Below are 15649 nucleotides of genomic sequence, written 5' to 3'. Positions count from 1 at the left end.
ATTTATGATCAAATCAAAAGTTGGCAACAATGTAACTGACTATACTTTGGAAACAGTGAAATAGACTATACATTCATCCTAGATTATTAGCGAGCACTTTCATATTTTCAGTTAGTGCAATTTCTCATTTTTCAATAAGTTGAAGGTTTCACTAATGTTTATTTCTCTCTTTAATTTGGAAATCGATTCGGTCATGATTTCCTATATTTTTAATGGGAAGATGTAATTACTGAAATTATGAATTTACTGAATTCTGCAGCATTTTTATGCAGTGTTGCCAACTCATGATTTTGTCATGATTCATTTTTGTTAAGGCCCAGCTTCCAGAGTCTTGTGATTTTGTGAAAATCTCAGATTCCCAGAAAGGGGAGGTGGGGGGGAGAAAAAAGAAAAGTAAGTTTCTAGCCCTCATAGCTGTGGAGCAAAGCTTGAAAATGCAAACACCAAAAGCTCAAAAACAGAAGGCAAATCAACCCCACCAAAGTTTATGACTTTTTTTTAGAAATCTCATTATTTTAAAGCCAATCTCATGATTTTTGGAGGCCTGCCTGATTTTTAAATGTTTGGGGTTGGCAATACAGATCATGTGCAGTTGGAGTCTCTCTTCCTGTGCAAATAAAATGCCCCATAGTCTCCTTCTAATTGGCGAAAGAAAAGACTTTGTCTCACCAATGGGGGAAGAGTTGCTCCACCATACCCATTCTTCTATCTTATAGAATCATAAAATCATAGAACTGGAAGGGACCTTGAGAGGTCATCTAGTCCAGTCCCCTGCACTCTTCTCCCTGTTGCTGATCAGAAAAGCCTTCGCGGGAGGGGTGGGGGTCAGCAACAGAGACAGAAGTCAGGACCCAAAAGAGAAAAGGAAGAACATTAAACACCACTGGAAGCAACAGGGAACTGCCAGTGCAACAAAGGGGGAAAGAAAGACATACAGTGACAACAAAGCACCATAGTACAGTCAAGGCAAATTGCTTTAGAGGGCATCTGCTGCTCTGGAGGATGGGCCAGTAGTGAGAGTGCTAGTCTAGGAGACCCTGGACATGAGTTCTATTTCCAGTGCTACCCCAGACTTCCTGTGTGTGACCTTGCATGAGTTACTTGGTCTCTGTGCCTCAGTCCTCTGCCTTTAGAATGGGGATAATAGCACTTTCCTCCCTCAGAGGGATGCACTGAAGATTGTCAGGTACTCAGATCCAGAACAACAGATAGCACTGCACACTTCATTCTGGATTCAAGCTGCTAACTGCTAGCCCAGGTTCTGCTCTTCGCTCCTAAGTTATGTAGGTGATAGCAACTCCCAGAGTGCACTCCACAGGTACATGCTTGCTCCAGCAGTGTCCCCTGTGCATAGCTGCATTACAGGCACATGATACACACTCTCTGCTTTGTGGTGCACATGAGCTCCAGCAGCCCGCTGTGCTCAGCATGGACCTGGCTTCACAAAACAAATCAGACCGCACTGTGTGGCTATCCTCATGTAGCACCGGTGGGCCTGTCTTTCATACTGGTTCGGTCTGTCTATCTGCCTGACTGTTGCATCTGCCTCTCCCTCTATAGCATTGGTCTATAGACTGTCCGTCAGTCTGTCTGATCAATCTCTCTCCCTGCAAGAGTACACACAGACAGGCAAACAGATGAAGGAGAAGAGAGAGAGAGACACTGATATGTTTACACACTTTTTCAGTCTGTCTATTTCTCTGTCTCCGATCCCCATCTGGGTATTGTCTATTATTACACGTCCCTGTAGGATTTTCTATCTATCTATCAAATGTCTGTGCTGCACGTACAGTATTCCTGATTTTCAATTAGTTTGAAATGTCATTTGGTTAAAAAAAAACCCAAACCCACAACACAAGTATTTCTCTTCTCCTCTAATTCAGTCTCCTTCCCTGCCTGCCAAAGTGCTACCCGAGAGGTGGGGTGGGAATATCTGAACAATGCAATCTTCGTTACAAAATTATTAACACTAATGAATAATAATACACCAATACACTCTCTCCCAGAGTGCCCTAAACCCACATTCCTCTACCACTTTGTTTGGAGAAAGAAAGACAAAGCAAAATCTTATCATTAAAAATATCCCCTTGGGACTGAAAATAATTTAGCTCATGTTGAAGTTAAACATTGATTTAACAGGTATTTCTCTCCTTTGCCTTCCACCCCGGCCTCAAACACACAGATTAGAAATCAGAAGCAAGCCGGGATTTTCCCTTCCAAACACAAGCTCCTGCACCATTAGGTAACACAAGGAGAGAAGAAAGAGGAAAGGCTAAGCCAGCTGGTGGGATAAGTTTAACTGCTCACTTTGGATGCTCATTTCCTCAGAGTTGTTTACAAGGGCTGAAAAAAGACCTGTAGTCATAAAATCCCCTAAGCACACGAGCCTGATGTTCCACAGAACCTCTTTTTCATCTCTCCCTGTTCAAGGAGCGAGAGAGAGAGAGAGAGAGGAGAGAGAGAGAGAGAGGAGGAGAGAGAGGGAGAGAAAGTGAGCTCACGTTCACACACTGGTAAAGAGGCTGGTCTTGCAATGCCTTTGAATATTTTACTTTTAGTCAGTTTCTCATTAGAGTCAGAGTCATACATGCACACACTGAGCTGAAGCAAACTACAGCTATGGACAGCACTAGAAGATTTGAAATCTAATCACATGCATTATACCTCTTGGATATATTTTTAATCACACACACACACACACACACACACATATATATATAGACACACAGATATAGACAGAGACAATATCATCCACACCACCACCAAAAAAACACCTTTTTCTTTTCTCAGAGGATACACATACACACACATCTCTCTTTATCTCCTCCTGGCTTCCTGGAGGATTGTGCCGGCTGTTTTTCATGGAGAAAGTCCAGGGAGAAATGGAGATTGAGAGATGGGAAAGGAGCGAAGAGCTGTCAGATGCCGAGAGAAAGGTGATTCAAGAGACCTGGAGCAGAGTGTACAAGAACTGCGAGGATGTTGGGGTCTCCATACTGATCAGGTATTTTAAAAAAAAAAAGAAACAAACAAAAAAAAAAGAAAAAGAAAGAAAATGAAATGAAATGAGTGACAAATAGACAGGAACCATTCTCAGTCCCTATTGGCTCTGATCATGGACAATTTCACAGCACTTCTCTGATTTCAACATGTTGGGGGGGGGACCCTTATAATGTAGTTTGTGGGAATCAGTATTTCAATTGGAAAGGTCACCTTATACCCTGTGTGCAGTGTTGGTGGGGGTGGGGAGGGTGTAGAAGGAGGAAATAGCTGTACACAGTTTTCTGCTCAGTGGTTTCTACTCATATCCCTGCTGATGGAGTTATATGTACTAGGTTCCTGGGTGAAATAATGCAACTTACAAGCCAGGATGAAACCAAAACAGATCTTTCTCTGACAGCACCATCTGTTTGTCAGATGACAGCGTCAGTATAAAGGATAATGCTGAAGTTGCCTGCTAAGGCTGGTACGAAGGTCATAAGCAGGCAGGAGGGGAGCATGTGGCAATAGCTAATGAGCATTGGAGGAATGAGGCATTATTGCATTGGGATTAGGATATGGAAACTACCTTACAGCACCATACTTTGTGTTGCACAGACCTTCAGGTAAAAGGAATGATTCGTGTCTGTCCAGGGGTAAGAAAGGGGCAGGTTGCTACTGGGGTTTCTCATTCTAAAGTAGAAGGACTTGTTTTCTTTCGAAGAACCTTGAACTGTTATTGAATATTTATCTTGTTTTGTGCTTCTGAACCCTCTGGGTACACCCGGGTGAGCAGCACAGACTCCAGGACCGAGTTTCATCTCACTCACACCAGTGTAAATCAGGAATAGCGCTGCTGAAGTCAGTGGAGTTACCCAAGTGCACCTCTGGTGTAGGTGGGAGGGGAATCAGACCTTAGGTGTAAAGGAGTATGTGGAAGAACCATAGAAGGAGCTGGGGAGGGGAAGCTGGGGCTGTAGAAGCATAGGGTAAGGTCATCTAGAGTAGACTAACCCCCTGCAGATAGAAGCAATGACCAGTTGCCACTTGATTTGAGCAAAAATGTTTGATTTAAGGATGGACCTGAACTTCAGCCTCCAGCTCCAACCCCCCATGATTGCTGAGAGAAAGCTGAATCCAGATGCATATTTTGCCAATGCTCTCCTTCCCTTACAATGGTCCAGGATGAAACCCCAGATGGAGAAAGTTGGGGTATTTGAAATCTGACTGCAAATGTTGTTCCTTGAGATTAGCAGGTTGTGGCCTTGGGACTGATCTGTGTTATGAGAAACATTTGGACTGATGCACTTCTCACTAGTAATAATCACAACATTTCCTTTAAGTTTGGGGGAGCTGCAGAGGTAGCAGAAACTGCCTCAGATGTGCAGATGACCCTTCTTAGCTTTCCCCTTGTCTGACTTATAGGAATTACTACAGGATTTCCTCACAGCATTCCTGTGCGGGGAACTGGTTTGGATAAAATACAAAGATGGCCCCATCCCACAGCCCTCCCTGAACCTCTCCCTACTCGTAGAGCTGGACATGGTTTGAGACGGAAATATTTAGGTTTAGTCACTGCTCAGAAGATCTCCTGCCCGAGTTCATAAACTCAAGAGGTTTAGCGAGTTTAGGTAAACATCAGGGGTGAGAGCTTGGCTCCATTGAAGTCAGTTGGAGTTTTGCCTTTGACTTCAATGGGGCCAGAATTTCACTCCAGGATTTCCAAGTGTCAGTCTAAACCAAACTCTCCCTGTTCCCTCTCCTTGCAGCAGATCACCTCCAGATCTAAATCATCCAGCTGCCTCTCCCTCCCCCTTTCTAAAATGGGCCAAGCACCAGCCCCACAAAACACTAGGTCAGAGTTTGGCTCAGGCCCACACAAATCCAAACAGGACCTGAGATTTGGATACTGTTAGGTCCATTTTTTATTAGCCTTCTGAGCCACAAGTAAGGGCAAGTGGAATTGCCGATGATCTGATCTGTGAAGAGGGGCCTCAAACCTGCAGCTGGGAATTTCCCTGGGGCCTTCCTGCGGCTGATCATTCTTCCTCCCAATGTGCAATGAAGCACTGAAAGCGTGCTCTGCTGGCCTATGCTCGTGCCCGACATGACTGGCTGCTGCCACCTGCTTGCTCACTAGTGCACAGCCCGTCCAGCTGTGCCAGTCACAGGGGGAACCCAGACTGGATATTTAGTGCCACTCTTCTGATTGTTAGAGATGGAGCTGGGGTAATCTGAGCCCAGTCGCTTGGGCACATCTCTGCTGAAAGCAGGCTCTTGCCATGTTCCTGACTTAGGGCTGTCTCCTTGGACATCTGCCCCTGCCTCTCGGAAAACTGCTGGTGGTGTTGTGTGCATGTGGGATGGGGGGTGGGGGTCAGTTCTTTGGTACGGGGAAGGGGAGCAGCTGTGGACGAGTGGTAGAAGTGGCACACGACAGCCTATCCTGGGCAGTTTAGCATGGCAAACACCCTGGATTCCTGTCTGATACGAATCGCATGAAGATAGAATGGATCCAGTCCATCAGGGTTGCAGGGAGGGTGTAAGTGATGCATGGGATGGGGATGAGCCAGAACACAGCAGTGAATGGCTGGTATCGATGCTGGGCAGCATGTGTGCACAATGTGTGTCATGTACATGTTGAGGGGGCAGGAAAGGGCTGTAGCCTTCGTAACAGGATGGGTGGAAGAGGGTGCAAGGAGAAGCCAATAGCAGACATGCACCGGGGAGCCAAGCTCATCTCTCTTGGAATACAGGTGCTAAAACAAAGTTATTTCCCAAGCAGATGCAGCAATTCCAGAGGGAAAAGCAGTGGCTATCTGGCATGTGTGGTCTGGGGTGTTACACAACAGAGCAAAAACCAGACAGAAACGGGAACAGGAGAGGGTGTGAAGAACAGCTGGCAGAGGGGCCCTGGCTGCAAAGTTCCAACCTGGAGCTGAACTTCCCCAAAGCTCAGGGTGATTTCTGTTCCAGGGTGGTTTCTAAAGACCACTGCATTCTGGGATTTCCCTGTCATTGTGCCAAGAGGAAAGCACCACCTCGCAAAACCAGTGCCAGTCCCAGGCAGGAGTGAGGACTTCTGTGGAGATGGAAGAATTTGTTAGCTAACACTTAGCACCTGGGATTTACCCAAGTACAGGCCACTGCCAGAGACAGGCTGCTGGGCTAGATGGACCATTGGTCTGACCCAGTATGGTAGCTCATATGTTCTTAAACGCCAGCTGAGATCATTGCGTTTCTCTCCAGGAGTCCTGCAGGCAGAGGCGAAGGCAAGAGGCATTTAGGAAAGGATGAGGCAGTAGACAAGTTACCATCCTTTCCCCTGGTGCAAAAGCAGCAGCTCACATTGTCACCCTGACATGACACACTGCAGATGACTCACTGCTCCACTGCCAGTGAGACCATGGAGGGAGGGGTGCTGAAGCGCAGCCATAAGCCACTCACCCTGTGAATGCCAAGTAGTGAGCGGGAAGAGAGGCAGCCCCGGTCACAGGGGAACAGCAGAGCACAGGCTTGTCTCTGAATAGTGAGGACCGATCAAGAAGCTCATGTAAATCCTCCTTTGTTGGGAAGGGATTCACTCTGCATAGCTCCCCACCATCCTCCCCGAGTTCATGCCGGAGCTCTCTGGGGAAACACGGGCAGTGCAGAAACAGGACAGCCCTGGTTTGAATTGTCAGTACCTGTGAGAACAGCTCTTGCCCAGTTGACTCCTGCATGCCTTTACATTTCACAGCTGGCATCAGCAATAGCTCCCTCCAGGAGAGCTAGGTCATGAGCAGAGGCTGTGGGGAGGCACAGGAAGGGAAAAGGAGAAGAAATCACACGCTGCTTTTACTTTCTTATAAATGATGCAGCAGCTCAGCAACTACAAAGGTCACTTTCTCGTTCGGTTTGCTGATCGCATGCAGACACACTTATAGCTATGTGTGCATGGGAAAACAATCACGTCTGCCCAACACGTGCAACCACAATCCACTGGTATACACTGGGGTATGTAAAACCTCCCCTGTAGGCATCATATGCTTTGCAGTGATACAGCCCCTTTCACCTGCAGGTCTCAAAGGGAGTTGCAAAGGAGAGGTAGTGTCATCATGAAACCAAGGCACAACGTGACTTGCACAAGGTCATCCAGCGAGTCGGTGGCAGAAGTAAGGAAAATAGGCTGACTCAGGTCTCTTAACCACAAGCTCGAACCACTAAGCCACAGCAAACCTGCAAAAATGAGCAACTATACTTGTTGACTGTCAGTGTCAGGTTTGAGGAGTAACTCAGGAATCATCTTCATAGCCTATTTAAAGTTTATTTGCATGTATTTATGCATTTCTTGACATGCCTGTGTATATGTTGTACCCTTTCCCCCTGCCCTTTCCATTCAATTCTCTGCCTGTAGATTGTGAGCTGGTCAGGCCAGGCCTGGTGCCTTATTTTTTCCATTTGGAAAGAGCTTAGCACATTGCACCCCTGGAAATAATACTGATAAATATAGGGTCTGATCCTGTGCCCATTGAAGTCAATGGGAGCTTTGCTGCTGATTTCAACAAGAGCAGGAGCGGGCCTATAGGACAGGAAATCAAAGATCACCCAGTAAGGATAAGCACATATCATATACAAAGAGAGGCAAGATACACAAACACATGGCAACAGGGATATGTACAGCTGCATTGTGCAGTGAAACTGCATGCTGTATCAGCAACCAGACTCAAACAGCCCACAGGGAAATGCACAGTGCATGCCACCGTGCAGGCATTCTGATCAGTCACAGCTGCCCCTTTGCCATGCAGTAGCAGATTGTGGGTGGGTTAGTTTCCCACTGAAAGATGATGAGGTTCCTGGGAGCCAGGGTATTTTCTGGAGCACCGCATTTGCGCAAAAGTCCTGCTGATCTGGAAGAGAGGGGCCAAAACCCCAGCTAAGGCACTACTGAATCCAGCCCTGTTGCAAGGAACAGTTCCCTCCTGTCTCTCCTCCTTGGTCTATGTCCCTTTGATTCCAGCACACGTTGTCTGCTCCTCTCTCCTGCCCGTACCCTGTATTTTATAATGGTCAGACTTAAACAAAAACCTCATGCTTCAGGGTATAAACCCTACTCATCTTTAAATGAAAGAAATTTTCCCTGGATCATAACCGCCTGGTGCAGGGGCTGGTACACAGGCTTGTTCAGTTATTGGGAGAGAATGGAACAGAGCACCCTGGTACAAGACCGCGGGTCAGTGGCAACTCAAGGGATTGGGCATGTGTTTGTGGCTCTGCGATGGCCTGCTGTGTGGCCATGAGCAAGTCACCCCTGTGCCTCAGTTTCCTCTCCCACCCATTGTGTGTCTTGTCTCTTTAGACTGTAAGTTCTTCAGAGCAGGGGCTCTCTCTTACTGTGCACGTGCGCAGTGCCTAACAGCACATCTGGTACTCAGCTAGTCTGCACCCTCATAGTAGCTGAGCACCTCACAATCTTTAGGGAATCTACCCTCCCAACATCCCTGCAAGGTAGGGCAGGGCAGTTATTTCTCTTGACCCGAGGCACAGAGAGGGTAAGTGACTTGCCCTGGTCACACAGGAAGTCTGTGGCGGAGCAAGGAATGGGACTCTCGTGTCCTAGGCTGGTGGCCTAACCACTGGACCATCTTTCCTCTCTGAATCTTCCTTCAGGACAGGAAGGTTCCAGTCTTGGCTGGGGTCCCCAGGCACTACTGGAATATAACAATAATAATGCCATTTGGCTAAGTTATCCCTAGACTGTGGAATAAAAGTTGTGTGGTTAAAATTATTTAACTAAATGATAGTTTCCTTTGCTGGGGAACCTCCTGCCTGAGGAAACACAATATCTTCATCTCACACATCATCCTCCCCTGAGAAACCAGAGGTCTCTGCATTTAATATTATTATTATTATCTAACCATGTGCTTAACTCTTAACAGAGCATGAGCTGAATCTAACTTAGGACCCAGCTGTGCCTTGGACAACCATAGATGCTGGAACTAGGGTTGCTGGGGGTCCTGCCATACTGCCTGGCTTGAAGTGGTTTCCATCATAGACAGAGTTTACAGTTTGGGTCAATGTCTCTTAGCACCCCCGCTATAAAACTTGTTCCAGCACCCCGAGGACAACACTAAATAGCACCTTACTGGGGCAACCAGTTCCACAGATCCCGGTACCTGAACTTCAGTGGGATTGCTCACAGCTGTATGGGGAAGTAGGGTGGCCCCAGTGGATCAATCACTTCCCCTCTCTCTGCCTCAGTCTTCCCATCTGTAAAATAGGTTGGCTGATATCCTTTCTTTATAAAGCACTCTGAAAGCTGCAGATGAAAAGCCCTGTGTAATAGCTAGGTGCATGAGTAATGGTGACAAAACTATATTCAACAGCTCTCAATGTAACTACACAGATTTTGCCCTGCTTAGTAGATGTTTCCATTGATGGTGTATTTGTAGATCACAATTATTCTTATTTCAGTAAAGCATTGTTCTATATTGTTAAGGGTTATTAATAACTCAAACTGAAACCTTGCAAAGTGAAACACATACACATGACACATATCCTCACAATACACACACACAGGCAGTACCCACCACAGTGCAGCTAGCCTGGGAGTTTTAAAAACACCAGAGAAAATAAGGTGCCAGCTTCCATTGCAAGTCAATGCGTCTGGAGGCCTAACTCCCTTAGGTACCTTGGAAATCCTACACAAATGCACTTCTCATAGAAACACAAACACACACATTCAGTGCACATAACAATCACAATGAATGCAAACACATGCACTCAGTTCACATAGAACACACACACACACAAACCTATGCCACATGCAGTTCATATGTACCATCACCAGCATGTAGAAGATATACACGCAGGCGCTCCATGCTCGCAGGGCTAAGGCTCAAAGGCTGGAGCCTGCTGAATGCCCCTTCAAACGCTTTGGTGAAAAACTCAGATTCTTTCATTAGCTCCGTGCAGCAAAAGAGCAAATCAAAGATCGCATCCAATTTGAAAGTTACACCCAGCAACAGAGCTGTCAAAACCATTGCAAGATGTACGGTCTCCTACTGAACCAGGTAGTAGTTGTGTATGTAAGGCCCTGGCATTTCTTCTCTGACTTTCCATAGTTCAATGCCCCATCTCTGGCCTTGCAGGGAGACTTCTCCCAAATGTTCACAGCTCTAGTTTTAACTTCTCAACCTCAGAACAGCTTCCTCCCTGTTTACACACCCTTCTTTCTCCTACCCCCACTCTGTCACACAAACCAGAGCAGTGTAAAGTGGAGTGAGTACACATGGAGAATCGGGTCCCATTGTTTTCAATAGGCATTCTGTCTGAGCCAGTCCATCAGGGTTTGGTCCCCCCACTTGTAAAGGGCATTGAGCATGAAAAGCACTCGATGAGTGTTAGACTTGTTCGCATTATTAGGTGTCTGGGGTTTAAACACCAAGCAGCTTTAGTAATGAGCGGACATGGTAAGGAGGCTTATGAAAACACGAGAAAGGTTAAGTGGTTGTTTTCTCCTGGTTTAACAAGTGTGTACGAGAAGTGGATCTTTTGTCTGAGCTTTGGGAAAGGCCCTTCAGAACAGGAGAGGCCAGAAAACAGCAAAACACAAACGTGGTACGGTTTTACCTCGAATGCCCCAGTTCACCCATCAACGATCACTGTGGATGTTAGTCAGCAGCAGGGAGTCTCACGATGCCAGTGCTTTGCACAGTGTGGCTTGTGGAACACCTGCTGGCCTCTCGCTACCAGTGGCCTCCTTGTCCTCTGCTGACCAGCTCTGGAAGATACTTAAGTGTGTTTTTAGCTGCCATTTTTCCTTGTGTGAGACTACTTTGAGGATGTTATATGGTGGCAAACAGGAGTCGGGTGGTCAATTTGATGGCCAGTGGGAGGGAAGGTGTCTGCATAATGTGGAATGCTAAGGGAGGAGGTCTCAGTGATGGCCAATGGGAAAAGAAGTGGTTTGTGAGAAGGTGACTGGGGCAAGGCCTCCATGAGACACTCTTTCTATTAAGTTGTGTCCCCCACTTTTATTATCAATCTGGTTTATGTATTTGTATTACAGCAGTACTTAGACAGAGCTGCAATTGAGATCAGGTCCCCATTGTGTTAGGCGCTGGACACACACAGAATAAGAGACATTTCCTGCCTCATGTGTTTACTAGCTAAGTAGACAAGGCATAAGGTTGGGAGGGGAAACAAAGTCGTAGAGAGGTGTAGTCATGTGCCCGATATCACACAACAGGGCAGTGGCCCAGCAGGGAGCGGAGCACAGGTCATCTGACTCCCAGCCCAGTGTCCTATCCAATAGACCCCTACCCTCACAGTCACATGTAACATTTCTGTTTTAAGCTGCCACCCCGAGATTACGCATCCAAATAATTCATATTACATGTAACTGTCAACCAATAAGTTTCATTTCAAAACAAGTGCCCACTGGGGAAGAATAACACAGGACATTTTAAAGTTGGATGCTTCTCTTCTTCCTTCCCCATCCCCTTTGAGACCTTTGACATAATGATTACATTTAACTCTGATCTGCTGTCTATGAAAGCTTCCCCTCCTACAAAGCTCCTTCTTTAAGAGACATTCTGATGAACCAGAACAATTGTGAGAACCTCCCGCAGGGACTATTTCTCAGACTCACACGTTTGCCACAAAAGGACAATTCAGCAGCAGCAGAGTTAAGAAATTAAATGACAGGTTTCAGAGTAGCAGCCGTGTTAGTCTGTATTCGCAAAAAGAAAAGGAGTACTTGTGGCACCTTAGAGACTAACAAATTTATTTGAGCATAAGCTTTCGTGAGCTACAGCTCACTTCATCGGATGCATCGATGAAAGCTTATGCTCTAATAAGTTTGTTAGTCTCTAAGGTGCCACAAGTACTGCTTTTCTTTTTGGAATGTGGGTAACTGTCCAGGGTCCTTGGGCACCAAGGTATCAGACAGGACTTCTGAGCTGTGGAGCTGTCTATGGTATGTTGCCCATCCTTGAGAGGTTGAAAGTCCTGAAGTATATTTAGTATTTGTGTGCTCCTGATGATCTGGAACCTGATGCCAAGTGTGAGGGACCTACTAAGCATTTATTGCAGCAGACGTGGTTTGGGGATGTCAAGAAATCAGAGAAAATCGCGATCATCAAAGGGCAAACCTCAGCTTCTTGCAGGTGGTTGTGTGCCTCTTGAGAAATGCAAGTCTGAGCAAGGATGCATGCCACACGCATTACCATCATCTCGCAACTACAGCATACGCACTCTTAAGAGGCACAAGCAGGATGTAAGATCAACCTCATGAGCAATTGCCTCAGGTCTAAAAACACCTAGAAGTGTGCAAGAGAAGAGTTATACAGGGAGCTTCGCACGCATGCCACCAACATTAACACAAAGCAAGTGACAGGCATGATGTATGTCTGCTGCACTGCAAAGGGGATGTATCGGCAACACTCCCCATGCAGCTCAGAGACTACAGCAGACTTTCAGCATGCTTCAGGGAAAGGCCAGCTGCCTGCCTGCCCACTGCACCTAGCCGGCTGTGCCATGCGATGCTAGCGAGGGGCTGTCACAGAACTAGTCAATGGCCCCTCCTTGGGTACTCACCAGACAGGTGTGGGGGAACCAGCTGCTGCATCCCACATGTTTTAAACCTCCAGAGCCTGAAGAGAGTCCAGGCACTACCCCTGGGCCAGCACCCACTCCCCACCTCTTCCCTCTGTAGCTTAAGCACACCGTCTCCCAGAACTCCACCTGTGTGGGTGTCTTGGGTCCACAGTTAGCTCTGCAAGGGGCATGCGATAGGTGTCACACGTAACACACAGACAGACTCCGCGCAGGATTCTAAGGCACCAGTGCTCTAAACAGATCTAAACAAAAATCATAAAACCTGCACACATGTCCCTGCCTCAGTTTTCTCACCGCCCCAGAGCATTCTTTGGGCGGGGGGTCAGAGTCTTCCAGGGGCGGCCAGTGCCCTTCTGCTACAGTGCCTGGCTTCTCAATCATGGAGCCCTCTGCCCCACCCACTCAGCCTGCTTTGACTTTGCTCGACCCTGCAGCTAAACTGGGTCCCCTGCTACAAAAGCCTGCGAGTCTCTTCCCACATCTTCTGCCCAAAAGCTTCCTGGGGTCTTTCCTTCAAGTTTATACATCCCACCACCAACACCTTGTTCCTTTGGCCTGCTGCTGATAATTTTGACTATTCAAACCCCAACCCCCTACTGACAAACAGGAGGAGTGGCTTCTCCTTGCTCCAGTAAACCTCCTTAGCATATCTATTCACAGGTCAGAGTACAGTGGTTACGGTTAACTATTGTCCATTGTATCTAGTCTGGGATGTTCATGCTACAGGGCCTGTCAGCCCACAGAGGATAAACACAGACGTGGAGGCAGTCCATGAGACAGCCCCTTTCATAAGAACAACTTCCCAATATCAGCCAGAATCCATAAGTTGTACAGACAAACTCCTCAAATTATCACAGAGGGCAAGATTCCTTCCTGACCACTCCAATGAGCAGCTTACACTCTGCAGCATGGAGACTATATTCTGTTTAGGATAATTATTATTTAATATTATACTGCAGTACTGCCCAAGGCTCCATTCAGGATCAGGGTCCGACCCTGTGTGAGGAGGGGCAAACGCACATATTAAGAGACTGTCCCTACCTCCAAAAGCTTACAATTTCAATAGACCAAGCAGACAAACAGTAATTAAGAGATGGCAAACAAACAAAATACTTGACGTGATGTCAGATATGCATGCAGGGCCCCATCCTGCAGGCAACCCCAATGGATTTCAATTGTAGGATATGAACCCTAGTTATTTCTTTATTTCATCTTTACAGCTAATCATTAATAATAACTTCATTTTATGCTTAACTCTTATCTACACTATTCCTCCTTTTCTTTTGTTCAAGCCAATTCTTTCTTTCATTTTAGATTTTAAAACCATTGTCTATTTTTTATTTACCATTTCTTTAGGGAAATGGAAGAGCCTTGTGGATCAGGCCCTAGACTAAGCCTGAAGAGGTCTGGGGTCAAAAACCTGGCTCTGCCACAGATTTCCTATGCTACCTCAGTCAAGTCCCTTAATCCCTCTTACAATAGGAAGAATACTACTTCTACCATGTCTATTTAGACTATAAGCTCCTGGGGCAGGGGCTGTTTTGTACAGCACCTAGCACAACAGAGTTCTGAGTTTGGTGGGGGCCTCTGTCATAAAAAATCATCTCTATTTTTCTGCTTTGTAACAGTATTCACTATGTTAATGTCGTGGCTGCCCTTGCTGGCTTTCTTCTGAAACTTTCATTCATTTCCATTTCCTTCTGCAGCCCCCTCCCCCCCCGATATCTTATCCCATTATTAGCCTTTCTCAAATGTCTCCCCCCTTTCTGTCTAAACCCTGACATCCTTGCCTCTCCTCATCTCAGCTGGGGCCCAGAGCTCACTGCCCCTACTCTCCTGCGCGATCACTCTTCACTGACAATTCCCACCTATGGCTGTCCAAGAGTTGTGGGGAATCAGTGCCAAAGGTCTGACCTTAGGTGGGTCCTCACCCACGGCTCTTCCTCCCTGAAATCTCTCAGAGCCTGATCCAAAGGCCATTAGCATGAATAGGAGTCTTTGTCTTTCTGCCAGTGGGCTTTGGATCAGGCCTTCTGAGGGCGACACCTGCTCCTCTGGGTTGGGGAGCTTCTCATTGGAGCTGGGCTGGGTAGACAGGGATAGAAGCTCCCTGCAGGGTCTCGCTTGCCCCCTCCCAGGCAGGGAGCACCTCTGTGGGCCAGCTGCGTGGCTGGGAGCTGAGAAGAGGAAAGGCAGTAAGACAACCCTTTGGCCGGATGATTTGCAGAGCTGTGTTGCTGTAGCTCCGTGTCACTGGCAGCATGGCAGTGCATGTCGATGGCTTGTGAAAACAGCGCAGACAAGCTCTGTTCACCGAGAGAGAGAGGACTGAACAACGGGAAATGCACAAGTCATAATATTAAACAGTGCCAGCTGAAACCACAGCTCCAGTGAGACTTTTGGAAACAGGAATATGGGTTTCTTAGCATGAGGCCAGATCACTTATGCCCGGAACTGAAGTAATTGCTATAATGGCTTTTGCAAGAAGACACTGCAGGAGCCATGTGCCTCCAAGAAAACCAAAATAGATACTGTCAGAATTAAGAGCCTGCAGAGCACTGAGTGGAAAGCTAGATTTATGCATCAAGGGGATGTTTGGGTCTCTGGCAATACCCACAGCTTTAATGAAGACAGAGTGAAGCTGAGGCCCATTACGCAGTGTAGCAGGATGTGCCACCTGTGGTGGCGAAAAGACTATACATGACCAGGGTTCACATTGTGAGGCTGGTAATTACTTCAGAGCACAGCAGTGGCCTCTGCTCTTTGAGGCGAGCGTCTTAGAAAGCCGCTGAGCAATGAAAGCCAGAGCCGACGAAATCAGGACAACATTACTAAGGACAGGCGGCTGTCTGCCGAAGATCAACCGTGCGGCGTAATGCTGAGGAAGGGACGGAAGCCGCTCATCAGCTGCTAGGTGCTCCTTATTTTGCTGCCCTTGGGGGAATGGCAGAAACCATGAAAAGACAAAGCGGGAGGGAGGGGGAAAATCCACCCCATTGGATTTTGCTTTTTACAGAAGCGGAGACGTTTGAAACAGGGAAGACCTATGAGGTCATCCCAGCTACTCCCT

General features: G+C 47.0%; 1 protein-coding gene across 2 annotated transcripts in view; it reads left to right on the top strand.

Moving 5' to 3' along the window:
• Positions 1-2861: 2861 nt before the first annotated feature.
• The window catches only part of CYGB (cytoglobin), a 47613-nt gene continuing 34825 nt past the window's right edge, over positions 2862-15649 (top strand). For both annotated transcript variants that reach the window (XM_043496430.1, XM_038371982.2), the window contains exon 1: positions 2862-3004. In XM_043496430.1, the coding sequence (XP_043352365.1) occupies positions 2862-3004 (143 nt within the window). The remainder of the gene's footprint in view (positions 3005-15649) is intronic.

Source organism: Dermochelys coriacea, chromosome 14, assembly GCF_009764565.3.
Source record: "Dermochelys coriacea isolate rDerCor1 chromosome 14, rDerCor1.pri.v4, whole genome shotgun sequence".
Taxonomy (NCBI): domain Eukaryota; kingdom Metazoa; phylum Chordata; order Testudines; family Dermochelyidae; genus Dermochelys; species Dermochelys coriacea.
This window is presented reverse-complemented; position numbering and strand designations above follow the sequence as displayed.